At 41.1% G+C, this 22200-nt stretch overlaps 1 protein-coding gene across 4 annotated transcripts in view; it reads right to left on the reverse strand.

The window, feature by feature from the left end:
• Nucleotides 1-1023, reverse strand: part of TASOR (transcription activation suppressor) — a 48358-nt gene extending 47335 nt beyond the window's left edge. For all 4 annotated transcript variants that reach the window (XM_043443569.1, XM_043443571.1, XM_043443568.1 and 1 more), the window contains exon 1: nucleotides 430-1023. In XM_043443569.1, coding sequence (XP_043299504.1) covers nucleotides 430-757 — 328 coding nt within the window. In that variant the 5' untranslated portion in view covers nucleotides 758-1023. The remainder of the gene's footprint in view (nucleotides 1-429) is intronic.
• Nucleotides 1024-22200: the final 21177 nt, after the last annotated feature.

Consider the following 22200-nt stretch of genomic DNA (forward strand, 5'->3'; position numbering starts at 1 on the left):
AGCGCTTGTGGTCCTCGCAATGCAATGGCCTTGGAGAAAGCCCCAGAATCCATGGCCAGGGGTTATTTCCACAGTGAGACTTCAGAAGCATCTTTACAGGAGGACACATCAGCTTCTCTGCCTTCAAGGGCTGGGAAGGAGGGGCGCCGAGCACCATCTTTCCTCTCTGGGAGCTGCAGCCTTACGGACAAGCTTCAAAACTGAGCTACTTCCAACTTCCACGGGGAGAGAGGGAGCAGGGAGCGTGATTCCACCGCTTTCCTCTCGCACCAAGCGCAGCAGCTGGGCGGCCGAGGCTGAGGGGAGAGGCGGCTGGCGCTGCATGCGTGTTTACGTGTCTCGGATGGGTGTGGGAAGGAGACAGAGAGGTTCTAATGAAAAGATGGAGGGGAGAGAGAAAGAGGGGTTGGGAAAGAGGGGAAGCACCACCTTTCTTTTCTCTGCTCTTCCTGGGGATCTGAAAACTCCTCCTAATGGGTCTTTCGGGCTCTTCAGGGCCTTTGGGCAGTGCAGCCGCGCCCGCATCAGAGGAGTCCTGAGGCTGCTCGTGGCAGAGGCTCGGGGCGGCCTCGGAAGCTGCGGTCTCCTCAGGCCCGGCGCCGCCGCCGGGCTCCGCGATGCTGAGGCCGCCGCCATTTTGTGGGGAGGACTCAAGCTCCGGAAGCGTCTGCTTCATCTCGTCGTCTCCGCCGCCGCCGCCACTTTCCCAGTTCGCGTCCGTCGGCGGAGAGACCTCCACCTCCGCAGCAGTCGCCATCGCGCCGGCGTGAGGAGCTCCGGGAAGCTTCGGCCGACAAGGTCGACGGGGGTGGGGGGAAGGGGCGGCGGGCCGGCCTCGCCGCCAAGCTGCTCTCAGCCCACCGACCCCCTTCCCCCCGTGGCCGCGGGCCGCTATCCCCGCCCAGCAGCCTCTCGGGAGCCCTAAAGCGGGCGCCCCAACCGTGCCGCCCGGCCCCGGGAGCCGCTCCTCGCTCGGGCAGTTCTTCAGCCGGCCCCCGCCACTCAACGTGCTGGCGTCGGGGCCTGGAGGGGGCGGGGCCATCACGGAGCGTTCCGCCAATGAGGACGCGGCGCCCGCCTCCGCGGGTGCGGATAGACGGCGCCAGGGGGCGGAGTCTCGGAGCGCCCGAGCCCGCCAAAAGGGGCGACCGCAACACCAGACGAGTACCTCGACGCCGCTCCCGGCTGCGGGTTAGATGGGTCTCCCGGCGAGCTGCGAGTTCCCGGACCGCGTTCGGCCAGTGCTCCGGGCGAGGGAGGCGTGCGGCGCCAAGTCCTGGGAACGCAGGCGTCGCCTCTTTCCGGGCAAGATTACCTCGCTTCTCCCCGCAAGACTTGCATCGGCCAGAACCGGATAGAGGCAGTGGTTGTGGGATGATTCCGGCTTTGTTAAATATTTGCATGCATATATAAAGGCTTGAAGTGGTGATATGATAGTGACTGCAGCGATAAGAGCCTGAAAGCCACGGGGGCCCGCTTCAGTGACCTGTTAGTCCACTGGATCTTATATTTTTACAATAGATTACTCCCACCCGCCCGCCTATTTTTATCTAGAAGGGTTAGAACCAGTGGCACGCCTCCAGCAAGCTGTAAATTCCTTGGTCCTTTGATTTGACTTCACAGCCTAATGTTAACAGGATTTGGTTCTGGGGAGCTTGAGAAGGGCTGCTAGCTTTTAGATTTTCCATTGCTGTTTCAGTTTTCCTATAGCTAGTGTATATTAAAGAAAAATATAAACATTTGCAGCTACGTTAAAAGATACACAGCAAGCGATCGTCTTACCTTAAAACAACTAGACAAGTTAGGAGGCCTTTTAAATAGCTTATGCTGGTTAGGTTGAAACTTTGGGCAATGGTGAATACAGAAATTTCTTGCGTTCTTTCTATATGCTAGGCACTGTACCTGGCGATTTATATATACTATGTTCATTAAATCCTCACAACAACAGATGTTAGGGAGATGCTATTATGCACAATTTAAAATAAGTGCTGCAGTTAGAAGTATGGGATTAATAGAAACACTACTATATATATCAAATAGATAAGGATTTACTGTATAGCACATGGAATTCAATATCTTGTAACCTATTACAGAGAAGAATCTGTAAATCATACAGTTCATTTACTATAGTTGTAAATCAACTATAGATAAGAGATAAAATGTTGCAAGACAGAAAAAATTTTAATAAAATGAGAATCTGAAGCCAGGTCTATTTAAATAGAGTACTAGCCCTTGCCTGCTTTTTTTTTTTTTTTTTTTGCTTTTAATTGGAGGATAATTACTTTCCAATATTCTGTTGGTTTCTGCCATACATAAAAATGAATCAGCCATAGGTATACTTATGTCCCCACCCTCTCGAACAACCCTCCCACTGCCTGCTTCTCTTAAGATCTAATATTCACAGTAGCTCTGTATCTTTATGCATTTTATATATGGAGAAATGAGGATTGATATTTTGCTCCATCTCCAAGCAGTAGGATCAGGATTAGGACCCATATCTCTATGCTCAAACTCCAGGAGTTGACCAAATGTATAGTGATAATAAAACCCTAGGGCTTGCCACGTGGCTGCTACTTAAAGAGCATTCCTAAGGACAATAGTAAAATTGGATTCCAATGTCCTGTGATAAATATCATATCTGTTTCACAGCTTATAGGAAAAGCTGCTCATGACTTGCCCAACCTATTTGAATCAGCTAGGTATATCATAGAAAAGTGAATATAATATAAAACAATTATTCCTCTTAGTAAATAGTTAATGTAAAAACACATTTTAAAATATTGATAAAAATACTAGGGCCAAGCTGACACAAAAATGCTACGTTATTTTAAGTTAAAAGTTACCCTTGAAGTTGGGAGGAAGAGGCTTTACTTGAAAATAGAGGCTACAGGAGATCAGAAACTCAGGTGTTAGTCTCTAAAAGATAATTTTGTTGTTGGTTCATTAATGTGAAGTCGTTCAGTCATGTCCGACTCCTTGTGACCCCATGGACTGTAGCCCACCAGGCTCCTCTGTCCACGGGATTTTCCAGGCAACAGTACTGGAGTGGGTTGCCATTTCCTTCTCCAAGGGATCTTCCCAACCCAGGGATCGAACCCAGGTCTCCCACATTGCACGCAGATTCTTTACCATCTGAGCCACCAGGAAGCCATATGCATGTATCAATAGATACCCAGTATGTCCATGGGGCTGGGGGGTTAAGGGTAATACCAGTAATACATAAGGTTCGGAAGCAAGAGCTACCGAAGGTTAAAAGACATAAAATCTACATTGTCCCCTACTCTCTTCTGCTGCTGCTGCTAAGCCGCTTCAGTCGTGTCCGACTCTGTGCGACCCCACAGACAGAAGCCCACCAGGCTCCCCCGTCCCTGGGATTCTCCAGGCAAGAACACTGGAGTGGGTTGCCATTTCCTTCTCCAGTCGCCTACCCTCAGTAACAGACAAAACACCACCGCAGAGATAAACTAGAGAACAGTGAGGTAGTATATAAGTAAATATGCAGGGACCACAATTGCCATTTTACATTGAAAACAGAAAAAAAAAAAAAAAAATCCAGTTCAACTCTTCATTTTAAAAATAGGAGGGACTTCCCTGGTGGTCCAGTGTCTTAAGATTCCACACTGCTAACGCAGGGGCCGCGGTTCCATCCCTGAGCAGGGAATTAGATGAACAAACGCTGTAACTAAAAGATCCCTCAGGTTACAACAAAGACCCAGCCCAGTGCAGCCAAAGAAATAAACAGCCTTTAAAAATGCACCACTTAACTAAAAAACATTTTTAAAAGAAGGGAGAAGGGGAGAAATATATTAGGAGTTTGGGATTAAAATATTCACACTATATAAAACAGATAACCAACAAGGATCAACTGTATAGCCAGGGAACTATACTCAATATCTTATAATAATTTATCATGGAAAAGAAATCTAAAATAAAGCATATGTGTATGTACATACATGCATATATATGTATATATATATACACACACACACATATATAGCTGAATAACTTTGCTATACACCTGAAACTAACAACAATGCAAATCAAAAACATTTCAATATAAATTTTTAATTAAAACATTAAAAATACATATGTAGAAAATCATGCTGGAAGCTGTTGTTGTTATTACCCGATTTTTCAACCAAGAGTGCAACAGCAGTATCTTAAAAATCATCCAGAAAACCAACACAGAGATTCTAGAAGGATCCCTATGTTTCAGAACAGAGGCATTAGAAACTCCCTGATGCTGGTCAAATCAACTAGGTAAGTATACAGTTACAGAATTCTCACATAAAAACAAAGCATTAATAACAATACCTTTGAAGTGAACAAAGCCACTAAAAAGATTTGATTCTAATAACAGCGTTAAATATTTGTAAACAATGTCACGTTTTTTTTTTTCCAGGTAAAAGATGTTATTTGATGCTCACAAGTACCTGCTTCAAGGATACAGCTAGGAGACCTTTTTTTTTTAAAGCTTTCCATTGATCAGCCCCAGGGAAAGGTAATAAAGGCCAGTTAACCAACACAATTCTATAAAGCAATTATTCCACTAAAAAGTAAATAAAAATTTTTTAAATCCACAAGAAAAAAAATTAAGGCCATTCAACAAAACCACCACTAATCTAGCTCATAGAACCTTAGGGAGATTAAATCAGTTCAATTCGTTCATTTTGTGAATAAGGTCAGTGCTATAAGCCTACAACTCCACTGCCTATTCAGATGCATTAAAAACGTATGAAATTGCCATTCTTTCCCTTATGCTTGAGCTACAAAAATAATCTTCCATGGAATCATCTTCTTTCCCCCAAAGAACTTAACATTACTCACTGAGCAGATATTTATTGGGAGTGTCCCAAGGAAGTATAAGACCCTGGCAACAAACTGGGTTAAAATTCATCATGGTTAATGTCTGGGAGGAAAGACGTCCATGCAAAGAAGAGAAGGCACAAAAGGAATCCTCAGAAATAAGAATAAGCTTAGGCATGAACTTGCATGTGAGTAGCCCTTCAGTTACACAGCTGACTCTGGTAACCACACATCTCAACTAAACCCAGGAGTCAAGAGCTGTTACTAAGGTTTGTTTTGGTTTCATTTCTAAGATTTTTTTTTTTAATTGATTATACTTCAATTGACCTACAACACTATGTTAGTTCCAGGTGTACAACATAGTGATTCGCTATTTCTATACATTACAAAATGATCACCACTTTTGTCATTTGAGTCAAACCCATCTAAGATTTGTTACATGTAATACCATGAATGAATCTCACAGGCATGATATTAAGTGAAAATAAGTCAGACACAAGAGTATATACTGCATGATTCCATTCACATGAAGTACAAGGGCAAGACAAAAATAGTCCATGATAATAAAAGTCAAAACAATGGTTCCCTTATGTGTCTGTAGCAGGGAGGTGTGTAAGGAGGTGCTGAGTCAAAGGGGGTGTGAAAGAATTTTTGAAACAATGAAAATATTCTATATCTTGATTTAGGTGATAGTTAGAAGGGCAGTACATATATATATATATATATATAAATATTTATGGAACTCTCCATTTGAAACTTGTGTGTTTTACTGTATGATGCTGTTTTTCAGTTCAACAGCGACAAAAAAACCAGAAGTGCTTCTGCAGGTTCTCATTATTCAAGGGACAAAGATAAGAATTCTTCATGGGGCTTAGAGAGTCCTGCTAATCCTGACCCTTTTCTACTTTCCTCTCCACTCGTATTCCCTAAGCTCCTCCTGGGCGCTTCCTCCTCCTGGCCCCCCAGCTGGGCTCCCCTGGCCACGTGATCAGGCTCAGTACACACTGCTTCCCCAATGCGGTGTGCTCTTCCTCCCTCATCCTCCTGAGCTTCTTTTGGCTGCAGCTTCACTTCCTTGTGTAAAATTCCCTGATCACCCTCTGCCCATTCGAGGTTGGTTCCCCCTGTGTGGTGAACCTTGTTGTTTTCAGACTATTTACCTTTCCCTTCCCTCATTTGTTACTATTACTCTTCCCATTTCCCTCATTTGTGGAATTCTCTCTCTCCCGCTAGAACCTACGTATGCTCCACTCCATGGGCTAAGGAGCAATGTCTGGGTTTGCTTACCATAATGAGCCTGGCGCAGTGCCTAGAAAACAGTGCCTGGAACACAATAGGTGTTTATGAAATGTGTTTTGACTGCCAAGGATAGAGTGGCTATCTGATCTTTTCTGGTAAGAATATCGTTATTTCACATAACTTGATTTAGGTTTACTGCATTAAGTGTTTACTGGTATATCTTGCTTTAAGCAAACTTCATTATATGCAAATGTAGACTGTCCCAAAATATAAATTAGGGTGTGTCCATCAAATGCCCTTGAAATGACTTCTGCAAATTCAAAATGCCTTTTACTGCATTTGAGAAGACAGATGAACATCATTTGCCAAATCCAAGATTTGTTGAAATAAAAAGGATTTAACAATTGTGAGTGATTCTCCTGTTTTATCAGCTGGGTGACCAGTAGAGTTCCAGGTATAAGATCGTTTACACCACTGCTGTTTCCATCTGAAGAAAGACTTAAGTTTACACTAACTTCACATGGTGGCTGGTGAAGTTTTCTAAGAAGAGGATGGTGCCAAGGACATGAGCTATACAAAGCAAAAAAAAAAAAAAATCTCAAGAGCAAGTGGTATATTGCAAAAGTGCCAACAGTGGTGAAATGTGTGAAAAAAAATTCAAAGTGTTTTTGATTTTATGTTTTTATAATAAAAGAGAGCAAAAGAAAGTTGTAGGAATTCAGAAGTTTTAACACATCTCACTACTCAATTTGGAAGGCTGTAAGCTTGAGGAGAAGACTCTTGAGAGTCCCTTGGACTGCAAGGAGATCCAACCAGTCCATCCTAAAGAAGATCAGTACTGGGTGTTCATTGGAAGGACTGATGCTGAAGCTGAAACTCCAATACTTTGGCCACCTCATGTGAAGAGTTGACTCATTGGAAAAGACCCTGATGCTGGGAGGGATTGGGGGCAGGAGGAGAAGGGGACGACAGAGAATGAGACGGCTGGATGGCATCACCGACTCGATGGACACGGGTTTGAGTAAACTCTGGGAGTTGGTGATGGACAGGGAGGCCTGGCATGCTGCGATTCATGGGGTCGCAAAGAGTTGGACACAACTGAGTGACTGAACTGACTGAACTGAAGCTTGAGGAAAATGAATGATAATACAGATATTTTACCATTCTTTCTCTCAACAAATATTTCTTGGGACCCTATCTGCTACCAGGCCCTAGGCTGGGCTTCTGGGGATACAGCTGAAAATAAACAGATGCATCCCGAACCTGGGTTTATAGTCTGGTGCTTCCCAGACTATACACTCTTTAATCTTCACAGCAGTTGCCAGAGAAACATTGCCATGTTTGGCAGAGGAAGAAATGGTTGCTTAACTGTCTTGCTTGAAGGAATAGCTCCAATAAGTGACAGAGCAGGACTCGAATTTGTCTATCTTCTGACTCCAGTCTCCGGCAAGTATATGAAATTCTACTAGCTTGTAGGCCTCTAGGAGCTCTAATCTGTTAATCAAGACTCTCAACAGAAAGAAAGAAAAATTATGAAGTTACACCATAATACATTCCCATCACTCCCCTATGTGTCATTTCCTATCCCTTGTTTGGTCCCTCTATTATTCTGAATGAATAGGAACATGCGTGGATATACGCGCATGCTCAGTTGTGTCTGAATCTATGAGACCCCCATGGACTATAGCCCACCAGGCTCCTCTGTCCATGGAATTTTCCAGGCAAGACGACTGGAGTGGGCTGCCATTCCCTTCTCTAGGGGATATTCCCCACCCAGGGATCGAACCCATGTCTCCTGAGTCTCTTGCATTGGCAGGCAGATTCTTTACCACTGAGCCATTGAAACTTCCCGCCAACTCCCTTACAAACACAAGGCTTTTCATTTTTACTTTTTCTTTTGGCACCGAACAATTTTTAGAGGATTTGTGGACAGACAGAAGCAAATCAGTCATCAGTCATCTAGTCTCCCTGGCTGACTAACAACTGAACACAGAGCTTGCATTCCCTTTGACGTGATTCAGGTTACGGTTTTATTATTTGATACTTCGTAATACCAGAAAGGTACTCAGACTTACTGTAATTTTGGACATTTTCTCCCCAATTTATAAAAGTCCAACAAGAAAAAGTAAAATTGCCTTAAAAAAAAAAAAAAACAGGCTAGCAATAAAAGATATAGGTGATATGAGCTTTTGCTACTGTGATATTGTGATTTATAAGAAATATGTATATATTTGGCATTCAGATGACCAAGATATATTTCTCAGGTATATTCGGCTTCAGTCACAGTTCCTGGTTCATAGCTCCCCAAACCCTTAGGATTTTGGGGTTGATAAGAGCAATAGGAGGATTTTTTGCTATAATATTTGTCCTTCCTGAAAATGCTGCAGGCGGAATGGGTATCTTGATATTTACAACAATCTCTTTCCATCACAATTGGGTATATGTTAACAAAGGTGACTTTGGATTCCATCCCAGGGTGTGTGCTCCTTGTCAGCCCAAGTGACTGGCTGGTTTTCCTGATTTCAGTCCCACCTCTTGATTTCAGGGAGGGGAGGGGAGCTTGAGGTTGAATCAATGTCCACTGGCCAGTGATTTAGTCAGTCATGGCTATGTAAAGAAGCCTCCATAAAAACCTGAAAAGACAGCTTTTTGACCCTTTGCTGGGGAGCCGCTACGTGGGGGACAAAGATCGGCTTCTACATGCTAACTTGTCAAGTCCCAAATTCCAAGAGAACAGAAGTTTCTTTGTTCCAGAACTTGCCCTGTATATCTCTTCATCTGGCTGTAGATTTTTATCTTTAAATAGCCTTTCATAATACACCAGGGCTTCCTCAGTGATTCAGAGGTAAAGAATTCGCAGGAGACACAAGAGACTCAGGTTTGATCTCTGGTTGGGAAGATCCCCTGGAGAAGGAAATGAAAACCCACCCCAGCATTCTTGCTTGGAAAATCCCATGGGCAGAGAAGCCTGGCAAGCTACAGTCCATGGGGTAGATGAAGTAGGACATGACTTAGTGACTAAACAACAACATAATAAATTAGTAATCTCATGAGTAAATAGATTTCCCTGAGTTCTGTGGGCTGTTCTAGCAATTACTCAAACCCAGAGAGAAACGCATGGGAACTCCTGATTTGTATTCAGTCAGCCAGAAGCACATGTAACAACCCGAGCTTGCTACTGTCATCTAACGTGGTGGGACTGTGGAATCTGATTCTATCTCTGAGTAGGTAGTGTCAGAATTGAGTTGAATCATTGGACACCCAGCCGGTGTCTGAGAACTGCTACTTGGTATGAGGAAGCCTTCTCTTGGCAAAATTCTGTTAGCCTTTGCCCTTCCCTGCTTCATTTTGTTCTCCAAGGCCAAACTTGCCTGTTACTCCAGGTATCTCTTGACTTCCTACTTTTGTATTCCAGTCCCCTATGATGAAAAGGCCATCTTCTTTTGGTGTTAGTTCTAGAAGGTCTTCATAGAATCATTTAACTTCACCTTCTTTGACATTAGTGTTTGGGGCATAGGCTTGGATTACTTTGACATTGAATGGTTTGCCTTGGAAACACGCAGAGATCATTCTGTTGTTTTTGAGACTGCACCCAAGTACTGCATTTCAGGCTCTTTTGTTGACTATGATGGCTACTCCATTTCTCCTAAGGGATTCTTGCCCACAGTAGTAGATATAATGGTCATCTGAATTAAATTCACCCATTCTCATCCATTTTAGTTCACTGATTCCTAAAATGTCCGTGTTCATTCTTGCCATCTCCTGTTTGACTACTTCCAATTTCCCTTGATTCATGGACCTAACATTCCAGGTTCCTATGTAACATTGTTCTTTACAGCATCAGACTTTACTTTCACAACCAAATACATCCACTCCTGGGTGTTGTTTCTGCTTTGGCTTAGCCTCTTAATTCTTTCTGGAGCTATTTCTCCACTCTTCTCCAGTAGCATATTGGCACCTATCAACATGGGGAGTTCATTTTTCAAAAAGTGTCATATCTTTTTGCCTTTCCATACTGTTCATGGGGTTCTCAAGGCAAGATTACTGAAGTGGTTTGCCATTCCTTTCTCCAGTGGACCACGTTTTGCCGGAACTCTCCATCATACCCCGTCTGTCTTGGGTGGCACTACACGGCATGGCTCATAGTTTCAATGAGTTAGACAAGGCTGTGATCCACGTGATCAGTTTGGTTAGTTTTCTGTGGTTGTGGTTTTCATTCTGTCTGCCCTCTGATGGATGAGGATAAGAATGGCTTGTGGAAGCCTCCTGGTGGGAGGGACTGGCTGTGGGTAAAAGTGGGTCTTGCTCTGGTGGGCAGGGCCTTGCTCAGTAAATCTTTAATCCAATTTTCTGCTGATGGGTGGGGCTGTGTTCCTTCCCTGTAGTTTGGCCTGAGGCCACACTGGCCTTAGGACTGGAAAAGATCAGTTTTCATTCTAATCCTTAAGAAGGGCAATGCCAAACAATGTTCAAACTACTACACAATTGCACTCATTTCACATGCTAGCAAAGTAATGCTCAAAATTCTCAAAGCCAGGCTTTAACAGTACATGAATTGAGAACTTCCAGATGTTCAAGCTGGGTTTAGAAAAGGCAGAGGAACCAGAGAGCAAATTGCCAACTTCCTTTCGATCACAGAAAAAGCAAGAGAACTTCAGAAAAACACCTACTTCTGCTTCACTGACTACGTTAAAACCTTTGACTGTGTGGATCACAGCAAACTGTGGAAAATTCTTAAAGAGATGGGAATACAAGACCACCTTACCACCTTACCTTACCTGAACTGTGGTGTTCAGACTTCTCTCAAGAGAAGACTCTTAAGAGTTCCTTGGACTTCAAGGAGATCAAACCAGTCAATCCTAAAGGAAATCAATCATGAATATTCATTAGAAGGACTATGCTGAAACTGAAGCTCCAATACTTTGGCCACCTGATGTGAAGAGCTGACTCATTAGAAAAGACCCTGATGCTGGGAAAGATTGAAGGTGGGAGGAGAAGGGGACGACAGAGTATGAGATGGTTGATTGACATCTCTGATTCAATGGACAGAGTTTGAGCAAGCTCCAGGAGATGATTAAGGACAGGGAAGCCTGGCGTGCTGCAATCCATGGTGTTGCAAAGAGGTGGACACGACGGAGCAACTGAACAACAACAACGGGGAAGCCCCCATATGCACAGGCACTTGCTGGGACTGGGTGCAGGAATTCTTAGTAACTACACAGTAAAAGCTGATTTTAAAAGAACATTAATTAGCAATGTCCATTGATGAATGGATGAAAAAAAAGTATTAACCATATAATGGAATATTATTCAGCCACGAAAAGGAATAAAGCACTGATATCTGTCACAACATGGATGAACCTTGAAAACTATGCTAGATGAAAGAAGCCAGTCTCAAAAGGCCACATATTATATAACTCTATTTATATGAAACGTCTGGATATGGAAATCTATGGAGGCAAAGTGGATTAGTGGTTGCCTAGAGCTGGAGGAATGGGTGGATTTAGAGGTGAAAGCTAGTGTTGTTTTTTTTTTAGAGTAATGAAAATACTCTAGAATGAATTGTGGTGATGGTGCATAACTCTGTGATAATACTAAATATCATCGAATTGTACACGTCAGTAGTTATTACTATGTGAATTATATCAATAAAATTGTTTTTTAAAAAAGTAAACTGACATAGTGTTCCACTAGGATGCACGAAGGTATGTACCCTATCACCAGTGCTTAAACTTGCATAATGTTTTTTTCCTTAAAATAAAAACAAAAAACAAAAAAACCCCAAACACTGGAGCAGCATAATTTAAATATAACAGCTGAGATGTATCCTTAGTCAATTAAGACAGCAGCAACTGACACCTACACCCTATTGTATGTCTATATCCAGTTACTACAGAATGTCAATGTGTAAATTGACATTGACAATTGATGAGAGTGCTTGCTCTTTCTGTCTTTTCTTGAGTTTTATGTTTTAAAGATTTCTCAAAAGTTACCTAATATTAACCTATTTCTAAAAAAGAATCTTAAATAGAAAGCCTGGTGCATTGTGAACTATTAACATAAAATATTCCAATTTTTTAAACATTATTGTTTGCATCTAAATACCTTATTTCAAATACTGTTTCCTGTATTTCCAAACACACCCCCAAATCATGTTTTTCCATTATTTTTCCACTAAAAAAACAATCCCTGGTTAGAAGAGATTTGCAAAAGTAGACCTTAAGGGAAAAAAAAAAAAGCAATCTAGAGGTTTAGTACCCCCCAGTGGCTCTGAAAAGATAGACAATAATTCTTATAAGTTTTCCCCTAAGAACTCCTTGGGGAACCAGCCAAGTTTAAATGGGATAATTGGTAGGTTTATGGTTGCAATTTACATAAATTATAGAAACGTAACACCAGACATTTATCTAATGGAAGAAAATGTGGTGTTCAGTTTCCCTTCTAGAGGAATTCTACTTGTGGTTTGTGCCATTTGGTGATTAGCCCATTCTCTTGAGAATCTAAATGTGCTTTTCTGTGGACAGGGTATGGGAATGTTCAAAAATTTACTTTTAACTCAATCAAAAAATGGGCAGAAAATCTAAACACTCATTTCTCCAAAGATGACATACAGATGTCCAAAAAAGCACATGAAAAGATGCTCAGCATCACTAATTATCAGATAAATGCAAATCAAAACTACAATGAGGTATCACCTCACACGGGTCAGAATGGCCATCATCAAAAATTCTACAAACAATAAAAATCCAGAGAGAATGTGGAGAAAAGGGAACCTCCTACACAATTGGGGGAGATATAAATTGGTATAAAAATTGGTATAGCCACTATAGAAAACAGTATGGAGATTCATTAAAAAACTAAAAACAGAACTATCATATGATCCAGCACTCTCACTCCTGGGCATATATCTGAAGAAAGCTCTAATTTGAAAAGATACACGCACCCCAATGTCCATAGCAGCACTATTTACAATAAGCCAAGACATGGAAGCAACTTAAATGTCCACCAACAAGTGAATAAAGAAGACGTAGTGTGCATATATGCAACAGAATATTACTCAGCCACAAAAATAAATGAAATAATGCCATTTGTAGCAACATGGATGCACCTAGAGATTATCATTCTAAGTCAGAGAAAGACAATTATACGGTATCACTCATATATGGAATCTAATTTTAAGAAATGATAGAAATGAACTGATTTACAAAATAGAAACACACTTACAGATACTGAAAACAAACTTCCGGTTACCAGAGGGGAAATGTGGGGCAGGATAAATTAGGAGCTTGGAATGAACATACACACACTACTATGTGTAAGATAGTAACCAACAAGGACCTATTGTATTAGCACAGGGAACTCTAATCAATGTTCTGTGATAACTTATATGAGGAAAGAATCTAAAAAAGAATATATATATATATATATATATATATATAATGGAGTCACTTTGCTATACATCTGAAACTAACATAACAGTGTAAATAAATTATACTCCAGTAAAATTTACAAATAAAAAATAAAAACAGCAAAAGAAAAACTGTTTTGCTTTGCTTTGCAAAACCTCAAAATATTTAAAAATTATACTTACATTTTTGGGTTTGTCAGGTGGCACAGTGGTAAAGAATCTGCTTGCCAATGCAGGAGACGCAGGAGATTGGGGTTTAATCTCTGGGTTGGGAAGATCCCCTGCAGAAGGAAATGGCAATCCACTCCAGTATTCTTGCCTAGAGAATCCCATGGATGGAGAAGCCTGGCAGGATACAGTCCATAGGGTTGCAAAGACTCAGACACGACTGAGCACGTATGCGAGCACAAATCTTAGTTCCCCAACCAGAGATCGAAATAGACCCCCCTGCATTAACCACTGGACCACCACCAGGGAAGTCCCCGATAATATTGTTTTGATTGTAAAAATATCTTAAATATATTTAGAAATTTTTGAATCTGACACCTGTAGACTGAGACACCTCATTGAAAATCTAGGTTTGGAGAGCAGAATCTAACACTTGTCTGGCTTCCCTGGTGGTTTGCGTGTATGTGCATTAGTTGCTCCAGTATTCTTGCCTAGGAAATTCCACAGAGGAGTCTGGTGGATCCAGTCCATGGGGTTGTGAGACACGGTTTAGCGACTGAACGACCACCACCAATGAAAACGAAATCCTCAGGAGCATATACACAAACTTTCCAGCAGAGGGCAGCAAAAGCTCATGAAACAGGTTTCAAAACCCAGCAACTTTTCTGTATCACATTCTAAAAATAGTCTTTAAAATATTCAGGATAAGAGTTATGTAAACATATGTAATGTATATGTATATGTATTATTTTTGCCTTATAGGAATAACGGAATCGCAGCACTTACAGGATTGCAGGCAGGACAGAATTCTTCCCAAAGTTCTGACGCTGAAGGCTCTTAAATGGACAGGACCTTAGGAAATAATGAGAGGGAACAAAGGTGGGCCATAACATCTCGATGGCTTAGTGGGGTCACCTGCTGGGAGTCTGGCAACTCTTTTACATAGTTTAAGGTACAATGGGATTCTTTTAAGAATATGTTCTAACTATGCACCTAGGTTTCTTCATTTGTAAAATGAGATAATAATTATAACTTAAAACCTCAAGGGGTTGCTGCACAGATGAAATATAAAGTGAGTGTGACACTGTTTTCCTTTTTTTAAATTACAGCAATGTAATATATAATAGAAAACCTATGATCTTAACCATTTTTAAGTGTATAGTCTAGTAAAGTACATTCACATTATGTACAAACAATCCTCAGAACCCTTTGCATCTTGAAAGGCTGACACTCTATACCATTACATAGCAACTCCCCATTTCCCTCCCTCAGCCCATGGCAACTAACATTCGACTTTCTATTTCCATGGTTTTGACTATTCTGGGTACGTCATATAGGTAGAATCATACAGGGTTTGTCTTTTTGTGATCAGCTTATTTACTTAGCATAATTCCCTCAAGGTTCATCCACATTGCAGCATGTGACAGAATTTCCTTACATTTTAAGGCTGAATAATATTCCATTGTATGTATAAACCAGTTTATCTATTCATCCATTGATGGACACTTGTCTTGCTGCCACATCTTAGATATTGTGAATAACTCTGCCATGAACATGGATGTGCAACTATCTCTGAGATCCTGCTTTCAGTTCTTTTGGATATATACCCATAAATCAGATTGTTGGATCATTGTTGTTGTTGTTCAGTTGCTGAGTCGTCTCCAACTCTTTGCGACCCCATGGACTACAGTCCTTCAGGCTTTCCTGTCTTTCACTATCTCCTGGAGTTTGCCCAAACTCATGTCCATTGAATCAGTGATGCCATCCAACCATCACATCCTCTGTTGTCCCCTTCTCCTCCTGCCCTCAATCTTTCCCAGCATCAGAGCAGGATCTTTTCCAATGAATCAGCTCTTTGCATCAGGTGGACAAAGTATTGGAGCTTAGGATCAGTCCTTTCGTATGTTGAATCAAACGATAATCCTATTTCATTGTTCTTGAGGAACCACCACACTACTTTCCACAGCAACTTCACCATTTTCCTACTTCTACCAATTGTGCACAAGGGTTTCAATTTCTCCACAGCATCACCAACATTTATTTTCTGTTTTTTTCAAGAGTACCCATCCTAATGAAGGTGAAGTGGTATCTTTGGGACTTTCATTTGCATTTCTCTAGTGGTAAATGGTTTGCAGTCCAAAGTACCATGAACCTCCATCCATACTATGCTTTCGAACTGTGGTGCTAGAGAAAACTCTTGAGATCCCTTAGACTGCAAGGAGATCAAACCAGTCAATGCTAAAGGAAATCCACCCTGAATATTCATTGGAAGGACTGATGCTGAAGCTCCAATACTTTGGCCACCTGATTCGAAGAGCTGACTCATTGGAAAAGACCCTGATGCTGGGAAATATTGAAGGCAGGAGAAGGGGTCAAGAGAGAATGAGATGGTTGAATGGCATCACTGACTCAATGGACATGAGCTGGAGCAGGCTCCAGGAGATGGTTAAGGACAGGGAAAACTCCAGGAGATGGTTAAGGACAGGGAAAACTCCAGCAGATGGTTAAGCTATAGTCCATGGTGTCACAAAGAGTCAGACATGACTGAGCGACTGAACAACGAGGTGATTAGTGATTGTGAGCATTTTTTCATCTTTTCATGACTGTTGGCTATGGTTCATCTTTTAAATTTTAGACAAATAATAGGTAAATAGTGGTTATCTCGCTGTGGTATTAGCTCCCATTTATTTCACAACTAGTGATGTTTGAATATTTCTAACTTTTTGGCCATTAAAAAAAAACTAAATATCACTTACCTTGAAAGTGAAAGTGTTTGTTGCTCAGTCATGTCCACAACACTTTGCAACCCCCTGAACTATAGCCCACCAGTCTTCTCTGTCCATGGGGTTCTCCAGGCAAGAATATTGGAGGGGGTAGCCATTCCCTTCTCCAGGAGATCTTCTCAACCCAGGGATCGAACCTGGGTCTCTTGCATTACAGGCAGATTCTTTACCCTCTGAGCCACCAGGGAAGCCCTGTTTATCCATTTTTAAATTGGGCTGTTTGTTTTCCTATTATTGAATTTTCAGATTTTTTTTATATATGCTTTGACTTCTCTATCAGAGATATGATTTGCAGAAATTATTCTCCCAGTATGTGACTTGTCTTTTCAGTCTTTTAATGAGCAGAAGTTCTTCATTTTATTGAGGCCTAATTTATCCATTTTTTTCTTTTATGAATTACAATTTTAGGGTCATATCTCAGAATTATTTGTGGAATTATTTGCCTTACCCAAGGCATCAAAGTTTTCTCCTGATTTCCTCTAGCAGTCTTACAGCTTTAGGTTCTACATTTTTGTCTTCAATCTATTTGCATTTTTATAAGATGGACATAAGGGTCTTAATTTATTTGTCTTGCTGAAAATAGATATCCATTTGTTTTAGCATATTTGTTGAAAATATCCTTTTGCCACTAAAATGTCTTTGTAACTTTGTTGAAAATCAACTGACCCCCCCAAAAAAAATCAACAGACTATATGTTTCGTATTTCTGCGCTCTATTTGGGTCTGTTGACTGTCTGTCATGCCAGTAATATACTGTTCTGGTTATTGCAGAGTCATAGTAAGTTTTAGGAGAGTGTTTCAGCTTTGTTAATCCTTCTCAGAGTTGTTTTGGCTATTTCAGTTGTCTCGGGTTTCCACACAAATTTTAGAACCAGCTTATGCGCTCTGTGCTCAGTGGTATCCAACTCTTTGCAACATTTTTTTTTTCTTTGCAACATTTTGGACTGCCGCCAGTCAGGCTCCTCCCTCCATGGGATTTCCCAGGCAAGAATACTGGAGTGGGTTGCCATTTCTTCCACCAGGGGATTTTCCCAACCCACAGACTGAATCTGCGTCTCCTGTGTCTCCTGCATTGCAGGCAGATTCTTTACCACTAAGCCATCAGGGAAGCTCTTCTATAAAACAGTCTGCCTAGACTGAGACTGTGTTAAATCTGCGGATTAATTTTGGCCAGAGCTGACACCTTGATAGTCCCGAGTCTTCCAGTCTCTGAACACGGTACATTTCCCCATCTAGTTTGGTGTTGAATTTTCCAAAATTTTACCATTTTCAGTGTACATGTTTTGTACTCCTTTTCTCAGATTTCTAACAGCACTGTGAATTTTACCCTATTAGGTGCTGGATATTTTTTTATCCCTGTCAATATCCCTGTGCCTTGTTCTGGGATGCAGTTAAGCTACTTGAAAATAGTCTGACATCCTTTTTGGTCTCTAGGACTTGTTAGGTAGAAGCAAAGAGGTGTTCACACTAGGGCTAATTATTCTCCACAACTTTTCAGGCCCATCTGAATATGTTATCCAACTATGATATTCTTTTGGTGAGGGGGGGTGGGGACAGCATTGAGTGATTTCCTGCTAATCCTTTTGGATAATTCTCCCGCCCTTGGCTAGTTTCTCACATTTGTGCACTTATTTGTGCCCTTCAGCTGAGTTCCTGGGCAGGTGGGGTGCGGATGGAGGGGGCGGTGGGCCCTCGTCACAGGTCTCCACGGCGTTCTTTCCACGTAGCACTCTCCTCTGTTGCCTGAACTCGAGCTGCCGTGGTCTCCCTGACCTCTCAGTCACATCTCCTCCATTCAGGGACTTCACTGGACTAGACGGGCCTCCCTCCCTGCCCTGCTTCCTGACAACCCTCTCAAGGCTGTAAGTTGGAGCAGACGCAGGGCTCACACTCATTCATTCTCTCCTCTCAGGGTCACTGTCCTTATTGCCTGGTGTCCACTGTCTTCAAAACCAGAGTTTCACATGTGTTGTCTTTCTTTTTTTTTTGGTTGCTTTAGGTGGAGGGTAAATCTAGTCCTTGTTACTCCATCATGGCTAGAACTTATTAAGACATTTAAATAATAAGAAAAGTCTTTCCTATTTTTCTACATGTTGCATTTTAAGGGCTCATCATTCTGTTGTGCGGATCCATGCCTCCATCTGGTGCCATATTCTATCAAAATAAATCTTTTAACAGTTTTTGCAGTATAGGCCTGCTGGTCATGAACTCTTTGAGGTTTTTTTTTTTAATGCCTGAAATAAGTTTATTTTGCCTTTCCTTTGAAAGATATTTTCATGTCTTTTCTCAGAAAATTAGCCATCACAACAAGAAACGGAAACACGAAATCCATCTAACTCCAAAAGACTGCTGTATCCTTGAACCACAACATATGAAAATAGAACGCAGGTGGTGGAATGATCACTGAGACGAAGACGCAGAAAGCATGTGGGTATGTTGTTTATCAGGTCAGGTCCCAGTACCCATCAGAGGCCCAGCAGGCTCAGCAGCATATTCAAATTAGGCTTATTCAAAGAAGGTTTAAAAAGGACTCTATACAAATTGTGGGCAGGACGTAGGGACAAGTCAATATCCTGGGGCCAGTGATGGCGGAGGTTCTTCTTCTAGGATGGAGGGGTTACTGGGACTCAGAGAGAACTCCTTGAGAGGAGCTGTGACTTCATGTGAGAGAGGTAGCCAGCCCAAGGTGAGAAACGGGAGAATAAATACTCCAACCTCACTCATTTCCCTCTCTCTGGTATTATGTAAGGACTTCCCTTTTGGTCAAATAAAACCAGAAGTGACAAGCGAGAGTTCACTGATGAAGTACATATACACCACAGGCACATAAAACGATGGACTAGCATAGTCATCTTGGAAACATAAGCAAAAAAGAACAATCCCACAAGCTACTATTATCCCCACATAAATGAACAGCGCAAGAAGAAAAATAAAACAAAACTATGATAGCCTGAGAGTTTAGCAAAGATAATGCCTTCACTACACAAGAACAGGGATGCTCTAAGAATAGGAACAATGATTTGAAAAAAAAAAAAACAAAAACTTCTCCCCAAATTAACAGAAGCATTAGAAAATAAAGGTGAAGAAATTCCCATGAGAAAGAACAAACTATTAGGAAATAAAAGTAGGAATAAAAAAGATAAGAATATATAAAAACCAGTCCAGAAGGGAAGAGACCAAATCCAGAGGTTCAACATCTCTCTTATTGGAAAATTCCTGAAAGAGAAAACAGAAAGGACTACACTGATGGAAAAAAAACAAAAACAAAAAAATATTCCAGATTCTGTGGATTGAGAAGACCTCTCTACCCTACCCCCCAAATATGCAGAGATGAATGAAAAAGATTCCAGCCAAGGCCACAAGGCCACACTTTTGAGAAATTTCAAAACACCATGTGTAAAATTAAAAATGATTATTAAATAACAACAATGAAAACTACTGGCTCTTAATAGTTTTCAAAGTGATCTCACATACAATGTATCACTTTTCAAATGGCCTAAGGGCTTATGGTATCTCCATTTCATTAGACATGGGCTGAACAGAATATTGAGGATGACGTTTTTCAAAACTTCACAGGTGAGGTGACACAGTTCATTGACATTTAGGTGTGTTTGTGTGTGAACATGTACGTGGAAGGGGACAAGTTATCTAGAAGGCAGGTCCAGCTTTCTGAACTAGATGATCAGTTCTCAAAGATAGGGTGCCATTTCTAATTTCTCGCTAACCCTCCAGGTCAACTGATGAACTGCTGCTTCCTGTGGGCAGATCTATGTAGCTGACTGATGTGCAAACGAATCTGGAAGAAGGAAATAAGATGCAGTGAGAACTGACTACTGCTTTGCAAACTTGTTTGCATGAGTATCCTCTAGGTACATTCAATACAGTTGACTTTTCTCATTGTGTGTTCACATGGGCAAGGTTTCAAACCTTCGTGATCTTCAGATTCTTTCTGGTGACCTGGGGCTTGAGTTATCCTCTTCAAGTTCCCAACACTGTAATTCTAGAATTCTGTCAATAAATGAGATAAGCATGAATTAAATCAGTCAACCACATCAGTGACAGGTGATGATCAATGGCTTTTTCCACAAAGCTGAGGGGATCCAGGTGAGAACACGCCCAAGTCAAATTGTGTGGTGAGCTGCTCTCTTTATTAAATCTCCAAGGGATCCTCAGGCTTCTGGGGAATTAGTTAAAGGTGGACGTGGACAGAATGTAAATGGGAAGTTGAACAGCTTGTGTACCAACATGGTGGGCTGCCATTTTCTGGAACCACAGAGACTTTGTTAAAACAGGATTGTAGTTAAGAAGAGTTCTGCATGCTCAGCTGCTGCAGATGGTGCTAGGAATGGAAACGAAAGGAGATGGTGGTGGTGACCACTAACCAGAAGCTGAAACCACACTCTAATTTTGCACAAAATTGCTAGGTCTGGTTCTTCTCTTTGCTTATGACTTTCATTTACTCCGAGACAATTATATTTAGCTGTGTGTCCAATAACATCTTGAAAACAGACTGAAGAAAACCATTTAGCCCTCAGTCATTTGTACTAACCCACAAAATGTCAGTACAAATATCTTCTAATAGACTAGTAGAGACATACTCTCTAGTAATAAAGTCAGTACAATCAAGGGAATCAAAAGAGGAGGGAACATCCAAAGCAGCACTGGAGAAGGATGAGGAAGATGAAAAGGAGGGAAGAGTAAGAAAAAAGGGAGTGAGTTTTCACTTGGGAAAAAAATTGGACTTACTTTTATTTATGTGAAAATCTTGAATTATTCTGGGAATTAATAGCATGTTGACAACAATGATGATGGCTTATATAATGATAAGATTAACTACCAGCCTTACTGGGCCAATATGCTACTGAGAATTGACTGTCAAGTGCTTAAAACTGCTGAACCTTAAACTAACCATTTTAATTAAAAAAAAAAAAAAGTGGACTAAAATTCCAAGAATTTCAAAGTGAAATTTCCCTGCTATTATTCGGCGTCAAGTTCATCAACAGTAACCTATACTAACAGTGATATTCAACACGTCTTCTCGATAACAAGCATGACATCCTCTGGCACACAGTACAGAATCAAGATATAGTTGTTAAACATGAATAAATGAGTGAGTAGAGCCAACGCAGTCCTGAGAAAGAAAAACGGAGCTGGAATAATCAGACTCCCTGACTTCAAGCTACGCTATTAAGCCACAGTGAACAAAACAGTTTGGTTCTGGCACAAAAACAAAAATACAGATCATCAGAACAGGATAGAAAGCCCAGAAATAAACCCATGCAGTTATGGCTGATAAATCTACAATGCGGGAGGCAAGAGTATACAATAGGCAGTGTCTTCAATAAACAGTGTTGGGAAAACTGGACAGTTACATGTTAAAAAATGAAACTAGAACATTCTTTAACATCATACACAAAAATAAACTCAAAATGGATTAAAGACTTAAAAGTAAGACTGGACACTAAAACTCTTAAGAGGAAAACATAGGTAGAACACTCTTTGCCATAAATTGCAGCAATGTCTTTTTTGATCTGTCAGAGTAATGGAAACAAAACCAAAAATAAACAAATTGGACCTAATTAAATTAAAAAGCTTTTGCAAAGTAAAGGAAACCATAAACAAAACGAAAAGACAACTGACAGAATGGGAGAAAATATTTGCAAACAATGTGACTGCCAAGGGATTAATTCCTTAAAAAGCTCATGAAGCTTTATATATATATATATATATATATATATAAAACCCTCCCCCCCAAAATGGGCAGAAGACCTAAACTGACATTTCACCAAGGACCACA

Source organism: Cervus canadensis, chromosome 22, assembly GCF_019320065.1.
Source record: "Cervus canadensis isolate Bull #8, Minnesota chromosome 22, ASM1932006v1, whole genome shotgun sequence".
In the NCBI taxonomy this organism is placed as follows: Eukaryota; Metazoa; Chordata; class Mammalia; order Artiodactyla; family Cervidae; genus Cervus; species Cervus canadensis.